This window comes from Candoia aspera, chromosome 10 (genome assembly GCF_035149785.1).
Source record: "Candoia aspera isolate rCanAsp1 chromosome 10, rCanAsp1.hap2, whole genome shotgun sequence".
NCBI lineage: Eukaryota > Metazoa > Chordata > Lepidosauria > Squamata > Boidae > Candoia > Candoia aspera.
In genome coordinates, this window is record NC_086162.1 from 9893514 (window position 1) to 9915938 (window position 22425).

The 22425-nt window shown below is 44.3% G+C and overlaps 1 protein-coding gene across 1 annotated transcript in view; it reads right to left on the reverse strand.

Moving 5' to 3' along the window:
• Window positions 1–3483: 3483 nt before the first annotated feature.
• Window positions 3484–22425, reverse strand: part of RUNX3 (RUNX family transcription factor 3) — a 74656-nt gene continuing 55714 nt past the window's right edge. The window contains exon 5 of the mRNA XM_063312226.1: window positions 3484–4320. Coding sequence (XP_063168296.1) covers window positions 3797–4320 — 524 coding nt within the window. The 3' untranslated portion in view covers window positions 3484–3796. The remainder of the gene's footprint in view (window positions 4321–22425) is intronic.

A 22425-nucleotide genomic window follows, 5' to 3' on the forward strand; every position in this document is an offset into this window, starting at 1 on the left:
AGGGGTGGGGCTTTGATGGCATGGATGTGGCTGCCATCTTGACTTTTTTTTCCCCTGGGGACTCCCCTGGTAAGAGAGAAAAGTGGAGAAAGTGCAGCTTTCAATGGATGTCAACTCATGGGAGCAACAGGGCAGATATGATGTCATAGTCACAAACCAAACTCCATGTCTGATGTATTTGCATCCAACTCTGGGAGACAAAAATGGAACAGTGGGGTTGAGGTGTGACACACTTGCCATTTTTGTCACAGGTCTGCTATCTACAGACCCCATGGGGTAATCTTAACTACCTGGCACCCTCTAGATCTGTTGGACTCAGTCCTCATGACTTTTACCCAAAGGGATTCTGGCTAGGAATTATGGGGCGGTTACAAACTAACACATTTGGAGGGCTCCAGGTTGCAAAAATCTGTATTAAGCTCTGCTTCATAAAGGTTATTTGGTGTCATGCAGGTTTAAGGTTACACCTAGGGACAAATGTGTAATACCTGATTTCCCCCCCACCTTTAAAAAAAAAGAAAAAAGAATACAATCCAGTTGTTACTCAGATTTTGACTCCAACCTTAGGCAAAACACACCGGTTCCTTGTTAGACAGAAAACAACAGTAAGAAAGAACACAGCAGGTTTATTTAAATTATTACCAAAGCTAGAGATTAATTTTGGGTGGTGCACTAAGATTAAAAAAAACAACAGCCAAGTATTTCCTGTCCTCCTCTCCCACCGAAGTACTGCATGCTCTGTGTGTCTGTGATATTTCCTTTGAGCTGGGCAAGATGAGGATACGGGCTGAGTTACAGACTTTGCTCTAGCTTCGTTGCAGCAAAAGAAAGAGGAGACTTTGATCCCTCCCTGCACACCCTGCAAGGACCTGTGGCTTGATGCCTCTTTTAAAGGCAGATCTAGCAGAGCACTTGTTCATACAACTAATATACCCGGGGAGCCAAGAACAGCCTTTTGCAAGAGCTGCCTTGCCTAGCTTAGTCTCCAAACAAGACACTGAATGCGGGGTCCTGGATCAAGTGTGTTCCCAAACAGTGGTCCTAACTCATGGAGGTAGTGAATGGGCCCATGTGCATCTCAGCAGGCTGCCAAAGGGGGCTTTTTTCCTGCATGCGGAGGTGTGTCCTGGCGAGGTTACCAAGTGTTATCCTTTCCCTTTGCTGTGCAGTGCCGTGGTATCCTGATGTCTTTGTGAGCCAGAAGAGTGTCTGGGAAATGAGACCCCTTCCTGGCTCAGCCTCCATCTCACCAGGACTGGTGGATGCCAGCCACCATTGCTTGTACTCTCTGGACTAGGGGCAGGGAGGTGGAGAATGGGACACTTCGTTGGTACCAAAAGCTTCCTTCCACATTCAAAAACTGTTATTGCTTAAATAGGTGCAAAGAGAGCCGTGAACCAACCAGAAGCCCTGTCCTTGTTCAGCTCTGCTCACTTATAGACAAAGCTGTTTTGTATCAACTCAGACCTTTATATCTAAGCTTCTGTCTGCTCAGACTTCAACTCTCAGAATTCCCCAGCCAGCATAGTCCACACATCTTCAAGTTGCCACAGTTGAGAAACACTGGTGTACTCTGACAGTGATCTATAGTGACTCACCCAATGTGCTCAACTTGGTTCCTGAATTAAAACGCTTTCTTGGATCACACCACACATTGAAACCATTGATTCACTAGGTGACCAGGATTCACACAGGCACAAAACCCCCTAATCAAGATGAATGCTAATGCAACTTAGCAAACGGTGTAAAGGCAGCTGCTAACCTGTTAAAGTGAAGAACGTTCAGGAGAACCTACAGTGGTGAGCCCTCCTTTGCTAGAGGCTTTCAAACAGAGGCTCACTGCTTTTTCATTGCTACCTGGGCTATCCATCTAGGTCACCCTATGAGGAGAAGAAAAAGACTGAACTTGGAACAATCAGAACATATGCTTTGCTCCTAAACTGTTAGTCATACATGTGCCATTTGTTTGAAAGGGCCCAGTGCTCACACAACTGAATCAATGGAGAACTTGGGCCAGTTCCGATTCCTAACCACAAGGAATAGATCAAAACATCTACAGCCTTTACAGACTAGAAGGAGCAGTGCAAGAAATCATGCAGGCACACTTACTTTGATGACTGAATCAACTCTTTTCTGGATTTACACATTCACTGAGCAAATTAAACCAATGGGTTGTGTTCACACAGCATGTGAAGCTGTGCATACAACCCTTCCAAAAAAAAACCCCCCCTCAACCAAGATTAAAACTTCCCAGTTCTCTGTGTTGTGCAACTTGCATTTGTTAGCTTTGTAACTGACCTGGTTAAGTTGGTTGTGTGAACACAACACCTGAGTCAGCAGAGGATCCCCCCCCCCCCCCCCCGTGAGAGCAGTTCTTGATAGAACAGGGAAGGATTCTAGCCAGCCTTCTCCTTGCTGGGCAGTTCTTCTCCACCCAGGAGTAGTCTTTGGCAGAAGAGAATAGCATCCTGAGTCCCCACAAAACTCATCTCAATTGGATGAGATTTACTTTCTCAGCAAGAAGCAGATTTATGGCCCTGATTGGAGGAGCACCTTTCAATCCATCACAGTTCCATCCTCCTCCTAAAGGTGGCTAGAAGGAGATGGAAAGAATGGATCAACTCTCCATCTCTGGAATGGATGACCACTATCAGTCCAGCCTCTTTTACTGCTGCTGTGTCATGACAGGGAGATTGTACTTTTCTCTGCCCATGACTTCTCATCTGGCCATCTGTATCTGGGGGTATCAGAAAGATGGTTAAAAGGGCCACCTTAACATTTTAATGGGGTACAGCAGGACTTCCAAAATGCTCCCTCACCCTAATTTAGCTCCAGCTGAAATTCAGAAAGAGATTCTGACCCAAGTCCCAGAGAAGGAAAGCACAGTTGTATTCCTTTGGTGGGAGCTGGAGCAGGAGAATCTTCTCATGTGTTGTGTGGATAAGATCTGGTGGATTCCCATTCTGCCACCAGACTTGGTCTCCTGCCTGATTTTTCTGATCTTACCTCCTGAGAAGGCCACTCCTAGAGAGTAGAAAGTGTGCGCAGTGCAAAAAAGGGCAGCATTCTGATCCTGACTTCAGTATGACCTGGATTCATAGACCTTTGTCATCAGCTCCATTATTTGAGGGACTAATATCAAGAACCTTTGATCCATCATGCATTCATCCATTCATCCATTTGAAATATTGCATGGCCTTTGAGATGATTGCTAAGGGTAACCTTCCTTAACTCACTGCCCTCTGGATGTGTTAGATTACATCTCCCATAATCTCCAAGCCAGTTTGGCAATGCCCCCTGGGGGTGTTGGAAGTTATAAACTGACCTGTCTGGAAGACACTAAATTGGAAAAGCTGAACCAGAGCTTTTGCATTTGGCCATTTTGCTACAACAGAGTAGAGTGTTCTTCCTTTCTACCCATTCTTACATCTATTCTGGACACAACAGACAGTCTTTTGTGTCTGAGACCCTTCAAGGTGTGTGCAGGTAACCACTCCAGGTAGGCCCAATCCATCTGGATGCCCCAGGGTGGGGAAAGGCTGCAATAGGCCATTTGTTGAGAGGAACCTTAAGGAGCTATGAAGATTTGTTCTGAAATGTATCCAAATTCGTGCTATCACTAACCTTCCTGTGCTTGTTTTATTTATTATTACCTATGTTTTGCACACGAACAATCTCACTTTGGGATGCCAACTGGGGAAGGAGTGGGGAGGACCACCAGTTGCAGCTTGCTCTGGTTCTTTTCTCCTCTTAACCACCAATTTGCGTAGAACACGGCTAGCCTTCTAGTCCTTTCTCAGTATGGCCTCCAGACAGCTTCATCCATCCTCCCGGTTGTCGTCATGGTTGTCGGTGAGTTACTATGGCTACCGTCTGCTTCCACGCCATCGGCCTGGCTGGTGAGGCTGGGGTTAATCAAGTTGTTTCCTACCGTGGCGCTTGGGCAAGAAGGTAGCATCCGGGTTGGTGAGCGCTCTCCTCCTGCGACCATGGAGAACTGGTACGACCCAGAGGATGCACCATAGTACAAATGGTAGGGGGAGGGATTGGTCTGGAAGGGTCCACTCTGGTTTTGAGTGGAGCTGGGGTACGGTGGGGGAAGATAGGTGTGGTGGAACCGAGTGGCGGTTGGCATGCTGGTCATACTGAGGCCACCGATGCCCGTGGCGGAGGGAGTTGCCGTGTAAGGGAAGGCTGCAGACATGGCACCAGGGTAATGCATTCTTGGGTCTGGAAACCTGGTCTCGGTGAGGCCTGGTATAGCAGAGAAGGACCGATCAAACTGCCGTGGGTCGGAGAACGGGCTCAGTTCAGAGGTACCTAATTTTGGAAAGAGAGAAGGGGAGAGAGAATAGGAGAAGGTGTTACTTATTTCTTTTGCAGCACAGGGCATCAGTTTCAGGGGGCAGGAAATAACAGCACTGAAGTCTGCAATGCAGTGAAGGTGGCTGGTTTAAATGGCCAGGTGTTAGAGACCTAGGATTTGCATTTGTAATGTGGCTTAGTTGGGCTTGGGCTTGATCTTAGCTTAGGTTTTCGTTTTAGGGTTTTGGGTTTTTTTTACAGCTTAGTTTATGGGTCAGTGTAATGCACAGTGCCCGTAAATGGGTTAATTCAGCAAGCAGGTTAGGCATGTTGTGTGAATGCAGCTTTTAAATTATTTAATGTTTAATAAGTATATACTGCTGAAACTCTCGTGTCTGTCTGAACGTTGTAATCTTTAACTGGGTGAAATGGTGCATCGTTAGGCAACGGTTTTTGAACCTCACATGGGCTAACTTACAGAATGAGTCCAAAATCTGGGACCCATCACTCCCATGGAATAGAAATTTGGCAAATTTTATAAAACATTTATGACATAAAAATTATCATAAAGCATTTCCTGTGGTCAACTCCAGATGTTTGACTGGGCTATAATACAGTAGTTCACCACTGGCTACTTTCAAGGCAGATCTATCTCTGAATGTCTTCCTGAATTTTTAAGAACATTTCCCATCCATTAGAAGCTCTGCCATTGTTGAGGGCACTGAGGAATCTGGTAAGGAAATATCTCTGAAACGATGACCCAACGGGTCATGGGGACGTCTCGTTATGGCACTAAGTTATGGCCCGTTTTGATTTGATGGGAGACACTTGGGGACCTTATGTGGTAACACTGGTACTTGAAGACTTGCAGAGATTTAAGGCTTTTGCTTTGTCCCTCAAGATCCCCCCCATCTCAAAAGGGGGAGAAAGCAATTTGATCTCTGAGGGAAGAGGTGTTGGGATTGGGAGGGGAGACATGTTGATTTTTGGCAAGGCTCAAAGCATTCGTGTTGCTCCTCCCATCCTTCCAAGACCAAACATGGCCCCAATATTTTTGCCCTACCCACTTTGAAGATGCTTTGAGGGCTGCAAAGGGGTGCTAGGGATGGGGCTGTTTGTGAACTGCAGGTTATGGACGCAGATTTCAAGGAACCAGATGGTTCCACTTTCATTAGAATGGCCTCCAGAGGGAGTTTGCTCTTGACCGTTTGCTGTTGGGGTGGCCATTGGCGGTTGGATCAGTGATGGGCTTGGGGATGGTTCAGAGCCATCTTCACAGTCCCCTTTGTGAACAGAAAAATGTGGAACATACTATGTATTTCGACAAAGCAAGCGGAGATTGAGATGAGCATCGCCCATAAGCTATCTGCAGATAAAAATATAGCCCACGTCTGGCATGACCGGCCTGCTGGTTCAGACCCGTCCATGTGCATGGGTGGGGGGGGGGTCTGCTGCAATAGGTTAACATCTCCCTCAGCCTTCTGCCGGCCCAGTTATAAACCAGAAACAAAACTGTTCAGCTGTTCTCCGGGGCTGTGCAGCAAACAGACAACACAGCAGCGAGTCCTAAAGCTCGCCAGCCCATCTGCTTTGGCACAGGCAAAGGGAACGACATGGAGGAAGTCTGGAGGCCCCGCCAGGTCTGGGTGGTCTGTTTGTGCTGAGGGAGGCTCGAGGGACTGAGCTGATAAACACACAGTTGAAAGCTTGCTTACTGTAGCTCATGTTATTCCTGGGGCAGATTTTTTTTATATTATTTATTTATTTTGGCCTCTGAGAAACTGCAAAAAAAAAAATGAATGTGGAAAGTGAGCTATCCCTTTTTCTGGACAGTGGTGCTTCCTTGGCGGGAGAGGGGGACTGCTTGATTAAGATGGCCATTTCCTCCCAAACCTGCAGATGTTCCAGAGGTGCTGGCATCTGTAGGATGGGTGGGTCAAAATCAGCAAGATGGTGGAAGGAGCATCACGCGATGCAAACCCCAGCAGGTTTAACCCCCTCTGTGGAGGCCGCTGTGTTTACCTTTCTTTAACTGAGAAGATGGTGAGACCAGGTGTAATTGAAACTAATAGTGGATGCCCAAGGGCTTTTCCAATTTTTAAAACACGTTTGTGGATGGGGAGAATGGGTGGCTGGTTCCTCCAAATTTATCCAGACAAATTCTGAAAAATGACTGAGAAAGCCCCACTTGTTTTCCCTCCTAAGATCTTCTCTTTGGATTGAATGGAAGTGAGTAAACTGCATTTTTAAAATCACGGCTTACTAAAATCAGGTATACAGTGGGTTTGCCGACACATTTGGCTATTTACTTATTTATTTGGAATGTTTGTATCTCAACATATTCCAGAAATGACTCCTGGAAGTTTACCTAAATTTTACACACACACACACACACACAATAAAACCATTAAAAAGGATATTTTAAATAGCCACCCAATGATGCCCTATCACATGGGCAATGAGAGCCAGTTTGGTCTAGTGGTGAAGGCCCCAGGCTAGAAACCAGGAGTCTGTGAGTTCTAATCCCACCTTAGGCATGAAGGCCAGCCGGTCACCTTCTCTCAGCCCAACTCGGTGCAATGCAGACTAGCCTCCTCGTGGTGCATCCTGGGCAACGTGACTTGTCAGGGCTAAATAGTCTACACATCTGGCTGCTGGACCTCACAAGGATTTCCCAGCAAGAAAGAGCAGCATGAACACCGAACTGCTATGCCATTCGATTAAAACAACAAAAAAAAGGGCAATCATTGCAACCATACATTTCAGCCTCTGCAGAACAATACTATTTCCACAGATTTCCTAAGTAGCATTAGGGTGTCTCCAGATGTCCCCTCAGCCAATTCATGAACTGGGATGGTTTTACAAATTGTGTTGGGAATTTCAAATCCATTCACCACTTTAGGCCATTTTGATTCAACTACAGGAGCTGTAGCTGGGTGATGGAGTATCTGTTTTGCACACAGACATTTCAGAGCGCTTCCAGGTAGATATTAAATTCAACAAACCAATTCTCTGACCAGATACAAGGAATTTTCCAATGTTCCCATGTAAAAGAAGTATCTTAATTAAACTAGGAAATAAATAAACCAGACCAAGCTACGTTGTTTTTCTTGTGTGGCATTGGAGATGCTAGGAACTGTATCTAGGACTTTCTACCCGTTCTACCATTCTACTATAGACTCTTCTCAAACATAGACCCAGGTGTAGACCTTAATTTGTCTTTTCCCTTTCTTCTCTCTCTTCCATGGTAGGAAGACAATGAGATTAAACCAGTTATTTGGAAATCCAGCCATGGATCTGAAGAAAATTACTTCTTGTTTGGCCCTTGGGTGGTATTTTAGAATAATTTTTAAGCAAAAATGAGATCTCAGATGGGTGCTTGGGAAGCAGCTCTTGATGTGTGGTGCCCAACACGTTTCAACAATTATTTTCCTCAGAGGCAAAAAGCATTGCTTCTTATCTCAGGAAAACGGGCAACCCTTCACCTGGAGGAATTGCTCCACCGTACGGCCTCCAAGCCAACGGTATAATTTTAGTTTTCCATGTCCCCTGAAACCATTCTTTCCCTAGAGCACCAGCTTCAGATTTGGTTCTAGCTAAACTGCCCATCTTGGCTTCCCTGCGTGTGACCAACTAGATTCCCCCTTGCTCCAGCCCAGAGCTTGCCTATGCGTTTGCTCTGATTCGTTCATGTTCCCGCTGGATCATGCCAGCGTGTTTGCTCCATCCCGCCCTCCCTTCACCTCGGCGACGCTGGCTGTGAGAACTCCAGCAGATGAATATCTTGAAATAAACGGCAGGCAGGCGCCATACGCTCCTCAGCCGCTTGAATGGAGCAAAGGAAGGGCTTGCGTTCCTTCATTATGTTTCACGTGGCCATAAATAATATTCCATAAAGAGTGAATTCAGATAAAAAGCTCAGTGCTTAGGGCACATTTCCCCCCTTTCTTTTCCTCTCTAATGCACTCCAAAACATTTTTGGAGCGGCCAGGTTCTATGCGTCAGAGCTTGCAAAGCTTGGCAAATGGCTGCCCGTTGCAACTATAAAAAAGCAACAGTGTAAATGTGTTAATTACAAGCAGCTTGCAAAGCATAACAAAACGAAGAGGGGAGAGTTGTGCAAAACACCGAAAGTGCACCTCTCTCCTCTATGAATTTTTTAAAAAAACAGAAAAAGGCAAATGGGGCTCCAAGCAGCATTCTTTCCTAGAATTGCCAAAGAAGTTCTTAATTCTCATCCCCCCCCACAAGGTGAGGCATTCACGAATTAGAGCGTAGCCATGTTTATTTTATTTTATTGCTTGTGAATATTTCCTACACAGCCCCTTTTGTCCACCCCAAAACATGAGGAGGAAAGAGAACAGAAAAATACCCCAAACATTTGGGGAAAAGAACCCTTGAAATGATATTTTATCATACAGGCTAGAACGTATTAGGAAAAGTTGATTATAAAAAGCCGCAAGGATAAAATCAACCACTAGAAGCCTGTTGAAATAACTGCCCCACACCCACTGCAAGGGCCTGCTGGATTTGTCCTGGCTGTTTAAGGATACAGCTCTGCGATGGTTGAAAGGGAAGAGGGTTAAGAGGTCTGTGCAGTCCTTTGGATCCGATTCTGAATGAAGCGTGTGGATGCAAATACAGCTCCTGTCTGCGGTGCATTAAAGCAGCTGTGTCTTGTTCTGAAATTGCACAGCTGTGCAATTGTTCTGCTTCAGCTGCCATCCTTGGGGACAGACACAGCTGCTTTAAGACTCACAGACTCACGGTGGTATTTGTGATGGTGCAGGCTCTGAAGTGCCATTTCTGAATCTAATCAAAACTCTGCTCAGCCCTAAAAGAGAGTGTTCTGTTAGATCTTGCCCTTCCAACATCTGCACACCTTCAAGGGTGGATGTTCTGCTACCAGTATTCCCTTAGCAGGAAGGGCAGAATGGAATATTCCAGGGGTGGGCCAGGGATAGATGAGCAAACACAGGAACTTATGCTAGTAATTCTCCTAATTGAGATTAATAGGGAAGACATTCAACACCCCTGTGCCCAATGTCTGAGTTAGTACAGGTAGTCCTCATTTAGCAACTGCCTCGTTTAGCGACCATTCACAGTTACGATGGTGATGAAAAAGCAACTTTGCAACCAGTCCTTGCATTTAAGTCCTTCACAGGTCTGTAAAGCAAAGGAAAGCCAAAGTAGGATTGTAAAATCATGATGTTTCACTTAACAACTGCTTTGCTTAATTACTGAGTTGCTGGTCCCAATTGTGGTCACTAAACAAGGACTACCTGTATGGTTTTTGTTGAGCTAGCTACACAGCAGGCTGGGTTCATACAGCATGTGTGGTGGGGTCAAAAAAGTAAAGATGGTGGCTTCTATTGTGCAATTGCAGGTGTCATTTTGACTATTTTGACTATTTTGACATTCCCCTGTGGATGCCCCTGGGCTGTGTGTGGTTCAGCAAGCAACCTGAACTAGGCCATCACACTAAGCCATAATGTGGTTTATTTTTTTGGACCTATCATATGGTAACTCAGGCATTGTGCTTTGCAAACCAGAGTGTAGGGATTAGTGTGTTATGCAATCCATCTGATACAACTGGTAGAACCACATGGTTTTTTCCTCCCCCGGTAAAATTAGGAAAATTAGAACAGGCCATGCAACGTGATACCTTCCAGCCATTTTGGAATTCAACTCCTCATTGACCACAGGGATGGCAAGGGATGCTGGATCTGGGAGTTCAAAATACCTAGAAGTCAGCCAGTTTGGTCTAGTGGTTAAGGCTCCAGGCTAGAAACCAGGAGACTGTGAGTTCTAGTCCCACCTGAGGCATGAAAGCCGGCTGGGTGCCCTTGGGCCAGTCCCTCTCTCTCAGCCCAAGAGCCAATCAGGGTTGTTGTTGTGGGGAAAATAGGAGGAGGAAGGAGTATTAGGTATGTTTGCTGCCTTGAGTTATTTATAAAAATAATAAAGGCAGGATAAAAATAAAAAATAAAATAAATAATCTACTCCTAGCATAGACAGGAGACAGTAAGATGGAATGGGTGTTTTTCTTGGCATGTCCACTGCAATCAATGCCTTAGGAAGCCATGTTAGCATGCTTCAGGTCTACTCTCTTTGTTCTGTTTATAAAAATTCACATAAATCAGGACTCAGAGGGGCTACTGTTGCAAAGCATGGTCAGAGATATATGCCACATTTTAAATGCTTATCCCAACTTTTTAAAAAAATCCAAACAATGGGTTAAACACATCTATTTTGCACATTTGGGTTTTTTGTTTTTTTTTGCCAAAAGCAAAACATCGCGGTGCGAGTTTTCTATTGACTTTTGGTGGTGTGATCTTTGACAACTACAGGGGCTGCAGAAAATCCAGCTTTGCCCTAAGACAAACAGCAGAGAATGGTATTTCCCCAACAGGGCCCTAAATTCTGGTTTCTAATGAAGAGAGCAGGACCTAACTAGCCACTGTTGGAAAAAATGAAAAAACGAAAAAAAGAATCTGCACAAGATGAACCTTTGATCTAATTAAGCAGAGCAAGTTCTTTTGCCAGGTATATCTTGAAATCAGCTGGCCATAAGTCACCATTAGGAAATATAGGAATGTTCTAAGCTTTTGTGTGCAAGTGCTATTGAGTGATATTAAGTTACTATTATATATACAGTATATATCCAAATTAAGAGGAGACAGTATCCAGATGCGTTGAACTTCATTTCAATCCTGAGCCAATCTGGGTTCTTTTGTTAATCAGATTTTGTCTGCAGGGAATCAGCCAGTTTTCTTCGGGCTTGTGTGGAAATTCTAAACAATGTAGTATTATTAAAAAAAAAAAAGGAGGAAAGATGTTGATGAAGAGGTAGGAGTCTGGAGGAAAATAGCTAGGCATTTTCCCCCCCGGCACACTTGCAAACAGCCACTTGAACGGAGCAATTGTAGATAATGCCAAAAGGGATCACTGAGTGTGCCAACAATAAACACCGCAGTCATTTCATACATTTCTGGTGGGCTGGATGATGTCAACGGGTAGATACTAATGCGTCATCATAAAGGAGAAAATGCTTGCTGGCAAAGAGGATGCTGGACACAAAATTGCACCATCTCATTCATGTCCAGGGAAGCAAATGTACCATGAATCCATCCCGTTACCTAGAGGGCTCTGTACCCCATCACAGTTTTGTTTTGTTTTGTTTTGTTTTTTAAGATGATTTTACAGTTGAAAGAAAATGGGAAGTACAGATGCTGCAAAAGCAGGGCTGGCTAGCAGCATTACCTTTCTTCCCAGAAATGCAATGGGGACCAGCAGCTGCGATGCCAGATTTAACAAAATGGTGCTTGTCACCGCCTCTAATGCTTCCTTCCTGAGGGATGCTCTGCTTACCTGTGTCATTTTTACAGGCAACAGGTGGGTAGACTTCCAAACAAAGCAGTGGACCGGCACCACCTATACATTTTATTTTGCACGGGGGATCATTTGGGCCTGGCAGGCATTTCTGGACATAAACAAAATACTGGACCTTAGCACTCTGATTTGCACCAGACCAGGTTCTGATATTTCTTTGAAGTTAAGTAGATGTTTTTTAAAATGTAAAAGGTCAAAGAGATGTCACGAGAAGGGTCCACGGGCACATAGGTGCTCCCAGGAGCCATATGGGGATTGAGCCCCAACAACTGATAATCCTTCAATGAGGAGACCCTCTTTTACCAAGTATTGTGCATGGCCCAAACAGACAGATGTCGTAGGGTCGAGTGGGGAGGTTGCAAGACTGCTTGCTATCTCAGAAAAAAACAACACATAAACCCCATTCTGCCCTTCAAAAATCCTAACTGTGAAAAGGAGATGGAAACATATTTCTTATCTCTTGTATATTTAACCTCCCTGTCTCAGTGAAGAAGATCTGAAGCCCGATTAATGCAGGAGTTATATTTGAAGGTCAAATTGGGAAGAGCTGTTTTGGAGGACGAACTTCACGATCCATACAAAGATCTTTCTAGGGACGTTACCCAATGGGGCATCCGATCTGTGGGGGAAGCGAATCAAGACCCCTGCTGATCAGCTGGCGGTGTGGCTAGATGCTTCCCATTTGGCTCGGAAGCCTCCTTTTGCTTCTGTGTGAATCTGAAATCATGTCTGGATAATGCCCAAGGTTGTGCAAAATCTTGCACAAATGGAAAAACCTGCTTGGCTTTGTCATATCTGCCAACACTTCAGAATTAGAAACAAGGGCTATTATTATTATTATTATTATTATTATTATTATTATTATTATTATTATTATTTTAAGGTGCCTTGCCCAGCACAACCTGGGAATATTTCTGTTCCTCTTTTCCCTGCTCCTTGGCATGTAGACCCCCCACATATGTTTTTTTTAAAAAAGGGTTGGCTTTGATTCCATATTTGTGACCACCACCCTGATTTTGTTGACGTTCCTGCCCTCCTTCCCCCTATAGATAACCCTGTCCTATAGGGATAGTCTTCATGTAAGTCCCACCAAAGAAGACATCTAAATATGGTTTGTTTATGTTTATTTCATTATGTTTATACTAGGGATAGAGAACCCTTTATAACCCAGTCCTAGGAAAGACTGGAATTCAAGTTTTGATAAGGTCAAGATTAAAGCGAATGGAGTTAAAAGAATTTTTTTTTTCCAAAGAAGCAAGGGTTGCGGTTCCATACATCCTTCTCCATGTGCTTATTTGAAAGCAAGCAAGACCAATTAAACACACCCCTTCAAGGATGCTTGCTGGAAATAAGCAGGGATGTGAATTAAAAAAAACTCTTCATCATCATCCCAACACATGCCTGTTCAGAAATGAGCCACTTGATTCAGTGTGGCATATTTCAAGCTAGATACGTACTGGTTTTCAGTTTCTCTGCAGGGAATTACAGTGTATCCTCAGACACAAATAACATAACAGGTTTTTCAACCCTCCTTTTTTTCTGCCCAACACAAAACCATCTATGGAAGACCTATTTCTTTCTATAGCACATTTGGATAAATTACCATTTGTGCAGCACAATCCTTTCAAGTGTCTGGAAGTGAGTTCAACTGAATGCCATGAGGTTTACTCCTAGGTAAGAGATTAGTAGAATTCCCACCTTCTTAAAGAGAATTAAACAGCAAAGCAGAATCAGAGCACCCTGGCTGCATCTGCCACTTCTTAAGAATGACCAAAAAAAAGTCCATGTCCTCATCATCTGACCATGGGCTAATAATATATAAAGATATTATCAGGAAGAAAACTTAATTTGTTCCTCGTGTTGTGTCCATCGGGACTTAAAAAAGACAGCTCAGCTCATTCATAAAGCTTTTGGACATTGCTCAAGCAAGTAAAAAGGCCCTAAGTCCTGGATGCAAAGAGAACAGACAACCCTCCATTGCAGAAGGGAGGCAACTGGCAAAGGTTCTTAATTCACCCTAACAGGTTGCCTTTGACCTTGATTGGCTGCAAAACGATAATGCTTCCGGTCACCCCAGGAAGATAACAATTCCACTGATTAAAAATAAAATGGGCATCAAATGAACAAACCGAGAAAAGGCCCATGGAGGAGAAACAAGCAAACAGCAAACACACAAGCAAAATCTAAGAGCAGCTTGAAGCTGTTCCATATAAGTTTACAGAATCCAGATGTTTGGGACCAGTGATTTTAACTAGTTTTGCTATGGGACTGCACACTGAAAAAAAGTGGCAATCCTGGGAAATTTATCAACATTGGTGGATATACTGTGGTCATTCCATTCTGGTGACTCAAGAGCATCTTCCAGAGCAGCGTTTCTCAACCTTGGCAGCTTGGAGATGTGTGGACTTCAACTCCCAGAATTCCCCAGTCCACACATCTTCAAGTTGCCAAGGCTGAGAAACACTGCTCTAGCGTTATCCAACTGTCGTTGTGCTAGAATAACAGGACAAGTTTTATATCACTTCAGCGATGGCTGGGTGATGCTATGAAGACGGTATAAGCCACTAATGGGGAAATATGCATTTCGGGGTGTGTTGTTCTCTCTATGCACTGTACTATAATTATGGCAGGAATAGCCCTTTATATAGTGAAATGGGCTTTTGGTTAGCAGAGGGTTGTTATAGTATGGAAAGTCATGGAAAAGAGCCCATTGGCCGAGCCTTAATGCTTCCATCAGGAGCACACAACTCTTTCCTCAATGAAGTTATCCCAGCCTTTGAAAGGAAGACTCAGGAGCGATCCTGCCCAAAGTGGGCAAAGCTGGAAGATAGAAAAGGGCAGAACTACAAAAAGCTGGGTTTTATTTTCATTTGACTACAACTGACATTAAATTCAGTTAGTATGCTTACTCTGCATTTTAATAGCTTTCCTCTATTTTTACATCAAAAAGGAGAGTTTCATAGAAAACTTTCCAGCACCTGATAGGCTGGACCCCAAAGCTGGAGCAGAGCCACATGCAGCAGGTGGATGTGAGTTGAATCTCATCTGTTTCAAGCCATTGATTCAGTGTGGAACACTGGTCAGGCCGAAGTATTGGACTGATCGGATTTCCCGAATCAGTTTTCAAATCAATTTCCTGCACAGGCAAAAACCCTTCTGAGTACAGATAGTTCTCGACTTATGACCACAGCTGGGACTGGAACTTCCGCTGCTAAGCAAGGAGGTCATTAAGGGAGTCACACCTGATCTTACCACTTTTTTGCTGTGGTTCTTAAGTGAATCATGTGGTCATTAAGTGAATCTGGCTTCCCCCATTGACTTAGCTTGTCAGAAGCTGGCCAGGAAGGTTGCAAATGGTGATCATGTGACCCCAGGACCCTGCAATCATCATAAATACATGCCTGTCATCAAGTGCTTGAATTTTGATCATGTGACTGCAGGGACGCTGTGATGGTTGTGTGAAGACTGGTCGTAAGTCACTCTTTTCAGTACTGTCATAACTTTGAATGGTCACTAAACGAATGGTCATAAATAAAGGACTACTTGTAGTCTGATTGACTCAGGCATGTCTGATTGCGTGATTTGCTCTGAACTGTTGGTCCAAACTGAAAAGCTGGTTTGATCCAGAGATTTGAGCGAATGGCTTTAGAGCGCAATCTCCAAATCAGATCTTTTCATAGCTCTCCTGTATACTTCATTGTTCTTTGTCTCTCTGTGGCCAGCCAGATGCCTCTGAGAAACCCAACGTACAAGGTATGAAAGCAGAAATCCATTTCAGTGATTACATCCAGTTTTACATGTGCCTTTTCAGATGGTGGCTTAAATCTGTTGCCTGATGCCACTTTTTCACCCTTCATGGTGGGCTTCACCCGAAGTGCAAAACCTCTTTGTAGCTACTACTTTCCTGGTCTTTCATGCCACCTGCCCTGCCCCATCCTCCCGACACATATCTAAACCATGAGCAGAATCCACCAGTTAAATAATAAAATTTTTTTTTTTAAAGCCACAGACTTTTATAGCTTCCTTCTGAAAAATTTACTATGGCCCGATTTATATTTCTGGATTTTGCGCATTCCTGTATTTCTTTCTTGGCAATTTGGAGGGCAAGTATTTGGCTTGTCTTGCTGCCAATCAAAATATTTGAAGGAAATGTTTATTTTCTTCTGGAAATCACACCAGCTGCTGCCTTAACTGAATAAGCTCATTTAGAAGTAAGAATTTAACCATTGTGAGAGCAAGTATGGCACCCGCACACCCTACATTTTTGACCCAATCTATCAACGGAAATGGCAGCACTTCAGATCAGGGAGCTGGGAAGCGAGGAATGCGTGTTCAACCAGAGGTCACTGCCCTGGCTAGCGTAACGCCAATGCTCTTGGGGCTATCCATTCTCTCAGCAGCACCAAACAGGAATTCTGCACTGCACTGCTCTTCAAACTGCTTAGTCCTTTTTTAATAAAGGGTTGCCATTATTTTATTTCATAAGAACATAAGCAGCACCCTGCTGGATCGGATCCGGGCCCATCTAGTCCATCAGTCGGTTCTCACAGTGGCGGACCGACTGCACGAGGAAGCCCACTCGTCTCCCAGCAGATGGCCTTCCTAGGAAGTCCCGCTGCCCTCCAGGCTAATAGTCTTTTTCCTTTGGAGAAGATCTAGATCTTGTGTTGACCAAGTTTTGGGCTGGTGAGGATGTCTGGAAATTGGCACCAGTTTTGGGTGACTACTGGGGTGGGGATGGGGGAAGGGCCTTCCCATTCACAAAATGGCTGTCATGGTGGATGCAGCCAGGTTCAAAACTCTTGTGTACCAAAAGATAAATAGGTGAGGTTACTTCCCAGCAAGCCTGGAGATGCTCTGCCAATCCCTGAGAGCCCATGATGGTGCTTCCAAAATAATTCTGGGGATTGTTAAATTGTGAATGCTCTCAGTGCACTTTCTATGATTTGTTATCATACCCTAAGGCCTTTAATGTGCTTTACTATTGGAGTTTTACTGTATTCAAATATATGCATTTGGGCAATGCATAACTGGCCACCTTCAAATATCACAGTGGAGGGGCTATTTGAGCCAGAGTCAGCCTTACCAGGTAGACCAGACAGGAAACATGACCAGATAAGCTAATTCTACTTTACAATAAAGTAAAGTAAAGTAGAATTTAAATAAAGTAAAGTAAAGGAGAATTTAAAAGGAGAATTTAGTAAAGCCACATTAACAGAATCTTGCAAGTCTGAAAGTACTTAATTCTCCTGCCGTCTCCTTTACAGCCCAAGAAACCAGGGACGGTCCCTTCTGAGCATCTTGCTCCACCCACTATCCAGCTGCAGGCTATGCTGTCTCTTATCTGACTGTTCCCTAGGCAGCATTTCTTCACCCGTCTCCCAAGGTCTTTCCCACATACTGTTACAGCCAGGGACCTCCCTGTTTTGCAGCCGTAGACCAACAGCCAAGACACACAACTGTACTGCACACGCAAGCATTCAGAAGCAACTGCACTGGCGTTAAGGAACAAAGGCCATATTCCAGCAGCCCGCTTTAGTTCCCAGAGGGAAATTACCTGCGCTCCTTCTATGCTCCCATCATTTCTTTCTCAGATGGAAATATTTGTGCAAGACCCCAAATATTCATCTATGAGACAACGAGGCAGATCAGAGCCAGCCATTCATACATTCCTAAAATAGCGGTCTGCTTTTCTGGACTAAGTTACATTGACTGACAGGATAAACAGGAGAGAGATTTAACACCCATGAGTAAATATTTATGCTGACTTCCCCTTCTTCTGTTCCTTCTGGTTCTTCGCTCCTGAAGCCCTTGACTTTCTGTGTTCTATAATCTTCTTCCAGGGCAACTCTCACACACAGACACACCCAGAGATGCAGCCTTCAGTTGATGAAACACAGTCAGTTAAAAAGACGTCACCTGATTAATCAGCTTGTTTTGTAAAGAAAGATTGTTTTTAATCAAAAGGTTTTTAAGAATTATGGGTGACACTTTATATAGGATAAGATTCTTTCCTCGTTCTCATACGGAAAGCAGTAATGCTTTCAAGCTCTTTCCTTTTTCTGCTTCTTTTAATTTTAGTTTTGCATCTACTCTGTTGTGAGCCTGTGGGCAGGGATTAGTTTAATCTTTTAATATCCATACAGCATTTGGAACACTGTAGGGACTTTATAAATAAAAATAATAGCAACAACAACACATCTGAAAAGGCCATAACTTTTAATTAATATACTGAAATTGCATTTGATTGCCTTTGACTCATTGGCTGCCCATTTGAAATAATTGAAATAATTCCTGCTTACTTCAGAACTCCTATCCACCCCCCTCCCCAGGTAAATGCATATAGTCATCAAGAGCTGTTGTGATCAGGATGGCCATGCACATATCACTCAAAAAAGAGAGGGAGAGAAAAAGAGAGGAGGGGGAAGCAGATTTGCACAAAGGGGGCATACACTTTTATTACCAGAATACTGTAGATAAATGCACCCATTTGTCTCTTATTTATTGGGTTACTGATGATTCAGTTCAACTGTTGAACTGATAGCAGGGGATGCCAATGCGACTGTCATTCTCTCTTTAGTTTATATCAATGGACATTTGGTCAAAATACAAGGATACATCCAAATCTACCAGCCTGGGGCATGCACTTAGGAATCCCTACCATCAGAAGCCAAGCCAAGTAATCTGCAGAGCCTTCATATGGTCATACCATATCTGCACTGCCCAGATACCTACAGGGACCAGCCTTTGGAAAGAAGTACTAGCATTTTAAGTAGAAAGAAAAGTGACCTAGGTGATTTGACCTGTGCACCTGTGGTCAGGTGACCTACAGTATGTGTGTACCTGCCTGCTCAATCTGTTGGGCAGATGTGAAGTCTAGGCTCCCATCTGGTGCCCTGGGCATCAAGGGGCCTGTTTTGATTTTCTGAGCAGTCATGGCCCCATGACAACATTTTGCAAATGAACAAACCCCAACAGCCACAGTACTCAGAACATGCATTCAAAATTCCAGATATGCTCACTGGTCTGCAGTTGAACACTTGAAAGGCCGATCTCTCTTCTGGGTTATACGCTCGGAGTGGGGTTGCACTAGGTCACCCTTTCAAAGTGAAGATGCTTTCAAGGAGAGAATGTTATGAAAAGAAGGATGCGCAGCGACTAAGGGGCAGCTTTGAGGTGGTTTGCAAGAGGCCAACACTGCATTTTAAAATCTGCTTTACCAGCAATGGCTCTCCAGCTGGGGCACCGTGGAACTTGATTCGGTGTCATGGCTGGAGGGAAGAAGGAAATAGGAGGGAATCTGCACTCTTACAACAACTTGCAAATTCCTCAGTTACCCAGTGGAGATTTCCAGTGAACACCACAGCAGTTAAAGCCATCAGTCTCTCAGGGTTTGATTGCAACCCCAACTCTGTTAGCGGACGGCAAGGGAAGGAAACCCGTTGAACCGAAGTATGGGTGTTAAAGCTAGTTCTGACTTTCTGTTTATTTTTGTGTGCACTTCCCGTGCTAAGGAATACCTTTAGCGAGCCCAATCCTCCAAGTATCATGCCTGATGTAGTTAAACAGTGCAACCAATGCTGAAGTGGGAAGTATCGGCAGGTTTGAGAGAACCTCAGGATTTGCAGAAACACGCAATGGCTTTAGCGGGTGAAAGAATGTAAGATAGGGGTAATCAAAAATAGCTGAATGAGGCTAGTTGTTGGCTGTGGAATGCCATTCAATTTTGGGGAGGAAAAAACCTGAAAATTGAGGGAAGGTTGGAAAATGGAACTGAATGTTTTAGTCCAACCAACGGAACAGCAGAGCAGAGGGTTAAGGTGCTGGATTGGCATCGGAAAGGCCCAAGTTCAAATCTATCCTTAGCAGAGGCTCACCATGAGTGAGTCAGCTTAACCACCCTCACAAAGCTGTAGGGAAAAAACAAATTAGAAGAGGAAGTGCTAGGAATGCCATTCAACCTCTTGGAGGAAAGGTAGGATATAAATCTATCAAGCAAAACAAAACAGCTGGACTCTGGTTGTTCTCATTGTCTCTTAAACTAAATAGTCTGTCCTTGCATCTTAGTTTCTCAGAATACAAGTGGTCCTCGCTTAATGACCCTAACTGGGGCCGGCTAAGTCACTAAGTGAAGCAGTTGTTAAGCGAAACATCACATGCCTCCCATCTTGGGTGCTCCAGGCTATACCAGGATGAATTAATTGATACTGAACCGTTTTTGACCCAAAGGGCCTCATCAAGCAGCACCAAAAAAAGAATGCTTTGGATCTTTTTAAAAAAAAACCTGAGTAACTGAAAAACAACAGCCTCATGTGGTGCGGAGGGGTAGGCGGCAGTATTGCAATCGAAACTCTCCCCACAACCCAAGTGCGATCCCAGCGGAAGCCGGATTCTCTCTCGGGTAGCCGGCTCAGGCCGACTCAGCCTTCCATCCTTCCAAGGTCGGTAAAATGAGCACCCAGCTTGCTGGGGAAGGTGCTGACTGGGGAAGGCAATGGCAAACCACCCCACTCTATAGTCTGCCAAGAAAGCGGCGCGAAAGCGGCGTCCCCCCAAAGGGTCAGACGTGACTCGGTGCTTGCACAGGGGACCTTTCACCTTTCACAACTGAAAGACAAACAACAATCAGGCCTTCTAGTAATGGAAATAACCAGGGTCAAGACCCATATAAGGCAGACTGCCTTCACCAACTAGAGATGAATGGATCAAATAGTGTCCAACTGGAAGTCCATTCTGTCCTGTTCCCCTTTCCTCTTGATTTTTTTTTAAAATCCATGTTTAAATTGCCTGGTCCTTCTTCACTGATTTTGGTTAATGTCCTTGGAGTCAAGAGCATCACTGCAAAATATGGAGAACGATAGAATGGAAAGATAATTGGGTTCTGGTCCACAACTGAGTCTGGGAATTCAACGAGTTTCCCTAAAAACATTGGCTGATTGAATCTCTTTGCTGTCCTAGTCACCAGCTTTTGGAACATGAACAGGGATGTGCCAGAAGCTGAGGGTCACAACTCACAAGTTGGGGGGAGGGTCTTATTTCTCATCTTAGATAGCATTAAGACCGCTTTCAAAATGTTGTGTACTGCAGTGGGATGCCTACTGGACAGAAAGTACCCAAGGGGAGGAAAGATGACGCCAAGGAGAGATCTTGGCTCCATCCATTCCCTGGCAGAGGAAATGTGACCCCCAGAGAAGTGCCACTTTCCCTTCCCCAGTACTCAGTTTCCTTTGGAAAACTCTTCTGCAGCTGCCCAATCAAGCAGATGCTTTTTGTCATTTTGAGCATGGGGTGGGGGAGAACCTTCCAGAGGTTGGAGAGAGAATTTCTCAAAAGCCGGATCCAGGCAGAAAGGAATATAGGATGACCACCTACACACTGCCAAAAGGAGAGAGAACGCAACACCACAAAATAAGAGAATAATTCTATGCATCAAAGGTAAAAATGGGGAAGCGCTGCTGTGATTTACCTAGAAATGCAACCCATCTCTCGCCAGTTGGGAAGCCGGTGATCAAGTGATGTAACACGCATGCCATTCACTACTCCGTCCCAGGGCTAGGAGTTTATGGGCTGTTTCAGGAATCCCAGTGTCCCTTATGAATGGTTCTTTATCTTTAAATTGAACTTAGATTGGATAATATGATCAGTGCAAGATGTGTCCAGGTAGACGACTGAACTCTGCAAATCCAGTTGCATACTGTAGTGGCCTTTAGTTAGTGCGCTGGGGAGGGCAGTCATCCCCACTCTTAACCTATACATATTGCAACATGCCTTATTCTGCACAAAGCCCACACATCTGATTTCCATTTCTAAGATCTATAGCATGGAACTTTTAAAGCTAAGGCTGCACGTAGAGAAACCTCCTTGCGTTTGAGAGAAAGTGAATCAGTTTTGGAATAAGTGAATCAGTGGAGAACAGTGGGAGGGCCAGGAAAAATGTCCCAATTTCCCCATCTAAACAAGTCCTGTGCCCTAGGAGAAAAGCATCAACGTACTATGTGGATGTTTTGCTGATGGTGCCCTTAAACTGGGAGTTTTTCCAAGCTCAAAGAAGCTTTGATTATTTAATAGGCATTCATGGGGGGTGGGGAATATGACATGGGCATGACTACTGTATAAGATTTCCTGTTGCAAGAACAAAATCATGGTGTTTGTGTGACTACGTCACTGCATATGTATCACCATTTTGGCTGCATGAATGCGGTTGGATCCCAATGCTATTTCGTGCAATGCTTCAGGAATAATTCAGAAGTAGTGCTTTGGAACATATGGGGCACAAATGTAGCACTGATTTGTAGACTTGTTTTTTCCGAGGGTTATGTGGGTACCCTCTGCAGCCACCATGCAGCTCTGGAATAGACGCAGCTGCTTTAAAGAGCTGTAGACAGGTGAAACATCCGTACCTTTGCATATTCTAAGCCACCTTTTTGGAATCCACTTCCAACATTTCTCAGTCCTACTATTTAGTTCCTTTTTCCCTTCCCCCTTCTGCAGGGTAGCCTCATGCAATAAGATGCATTCTTTGTTCATTCGGCTTCCAGAAAGGAAGTCTTGCCCCTCTTTTGCAGCCAAAACAACCAAGAGCCTTGTGGCATCTTAGAGTGATGATTGCATGCGCTTTCGTCGATCATAGTCTGCATCAGGATCCTCAGCATGCATCTAAAGAAATGGACCAGGGCCTACAAAGCTTTTTGCAATAACAACTTTGTTCATCTTTAAATTGCCATTCTG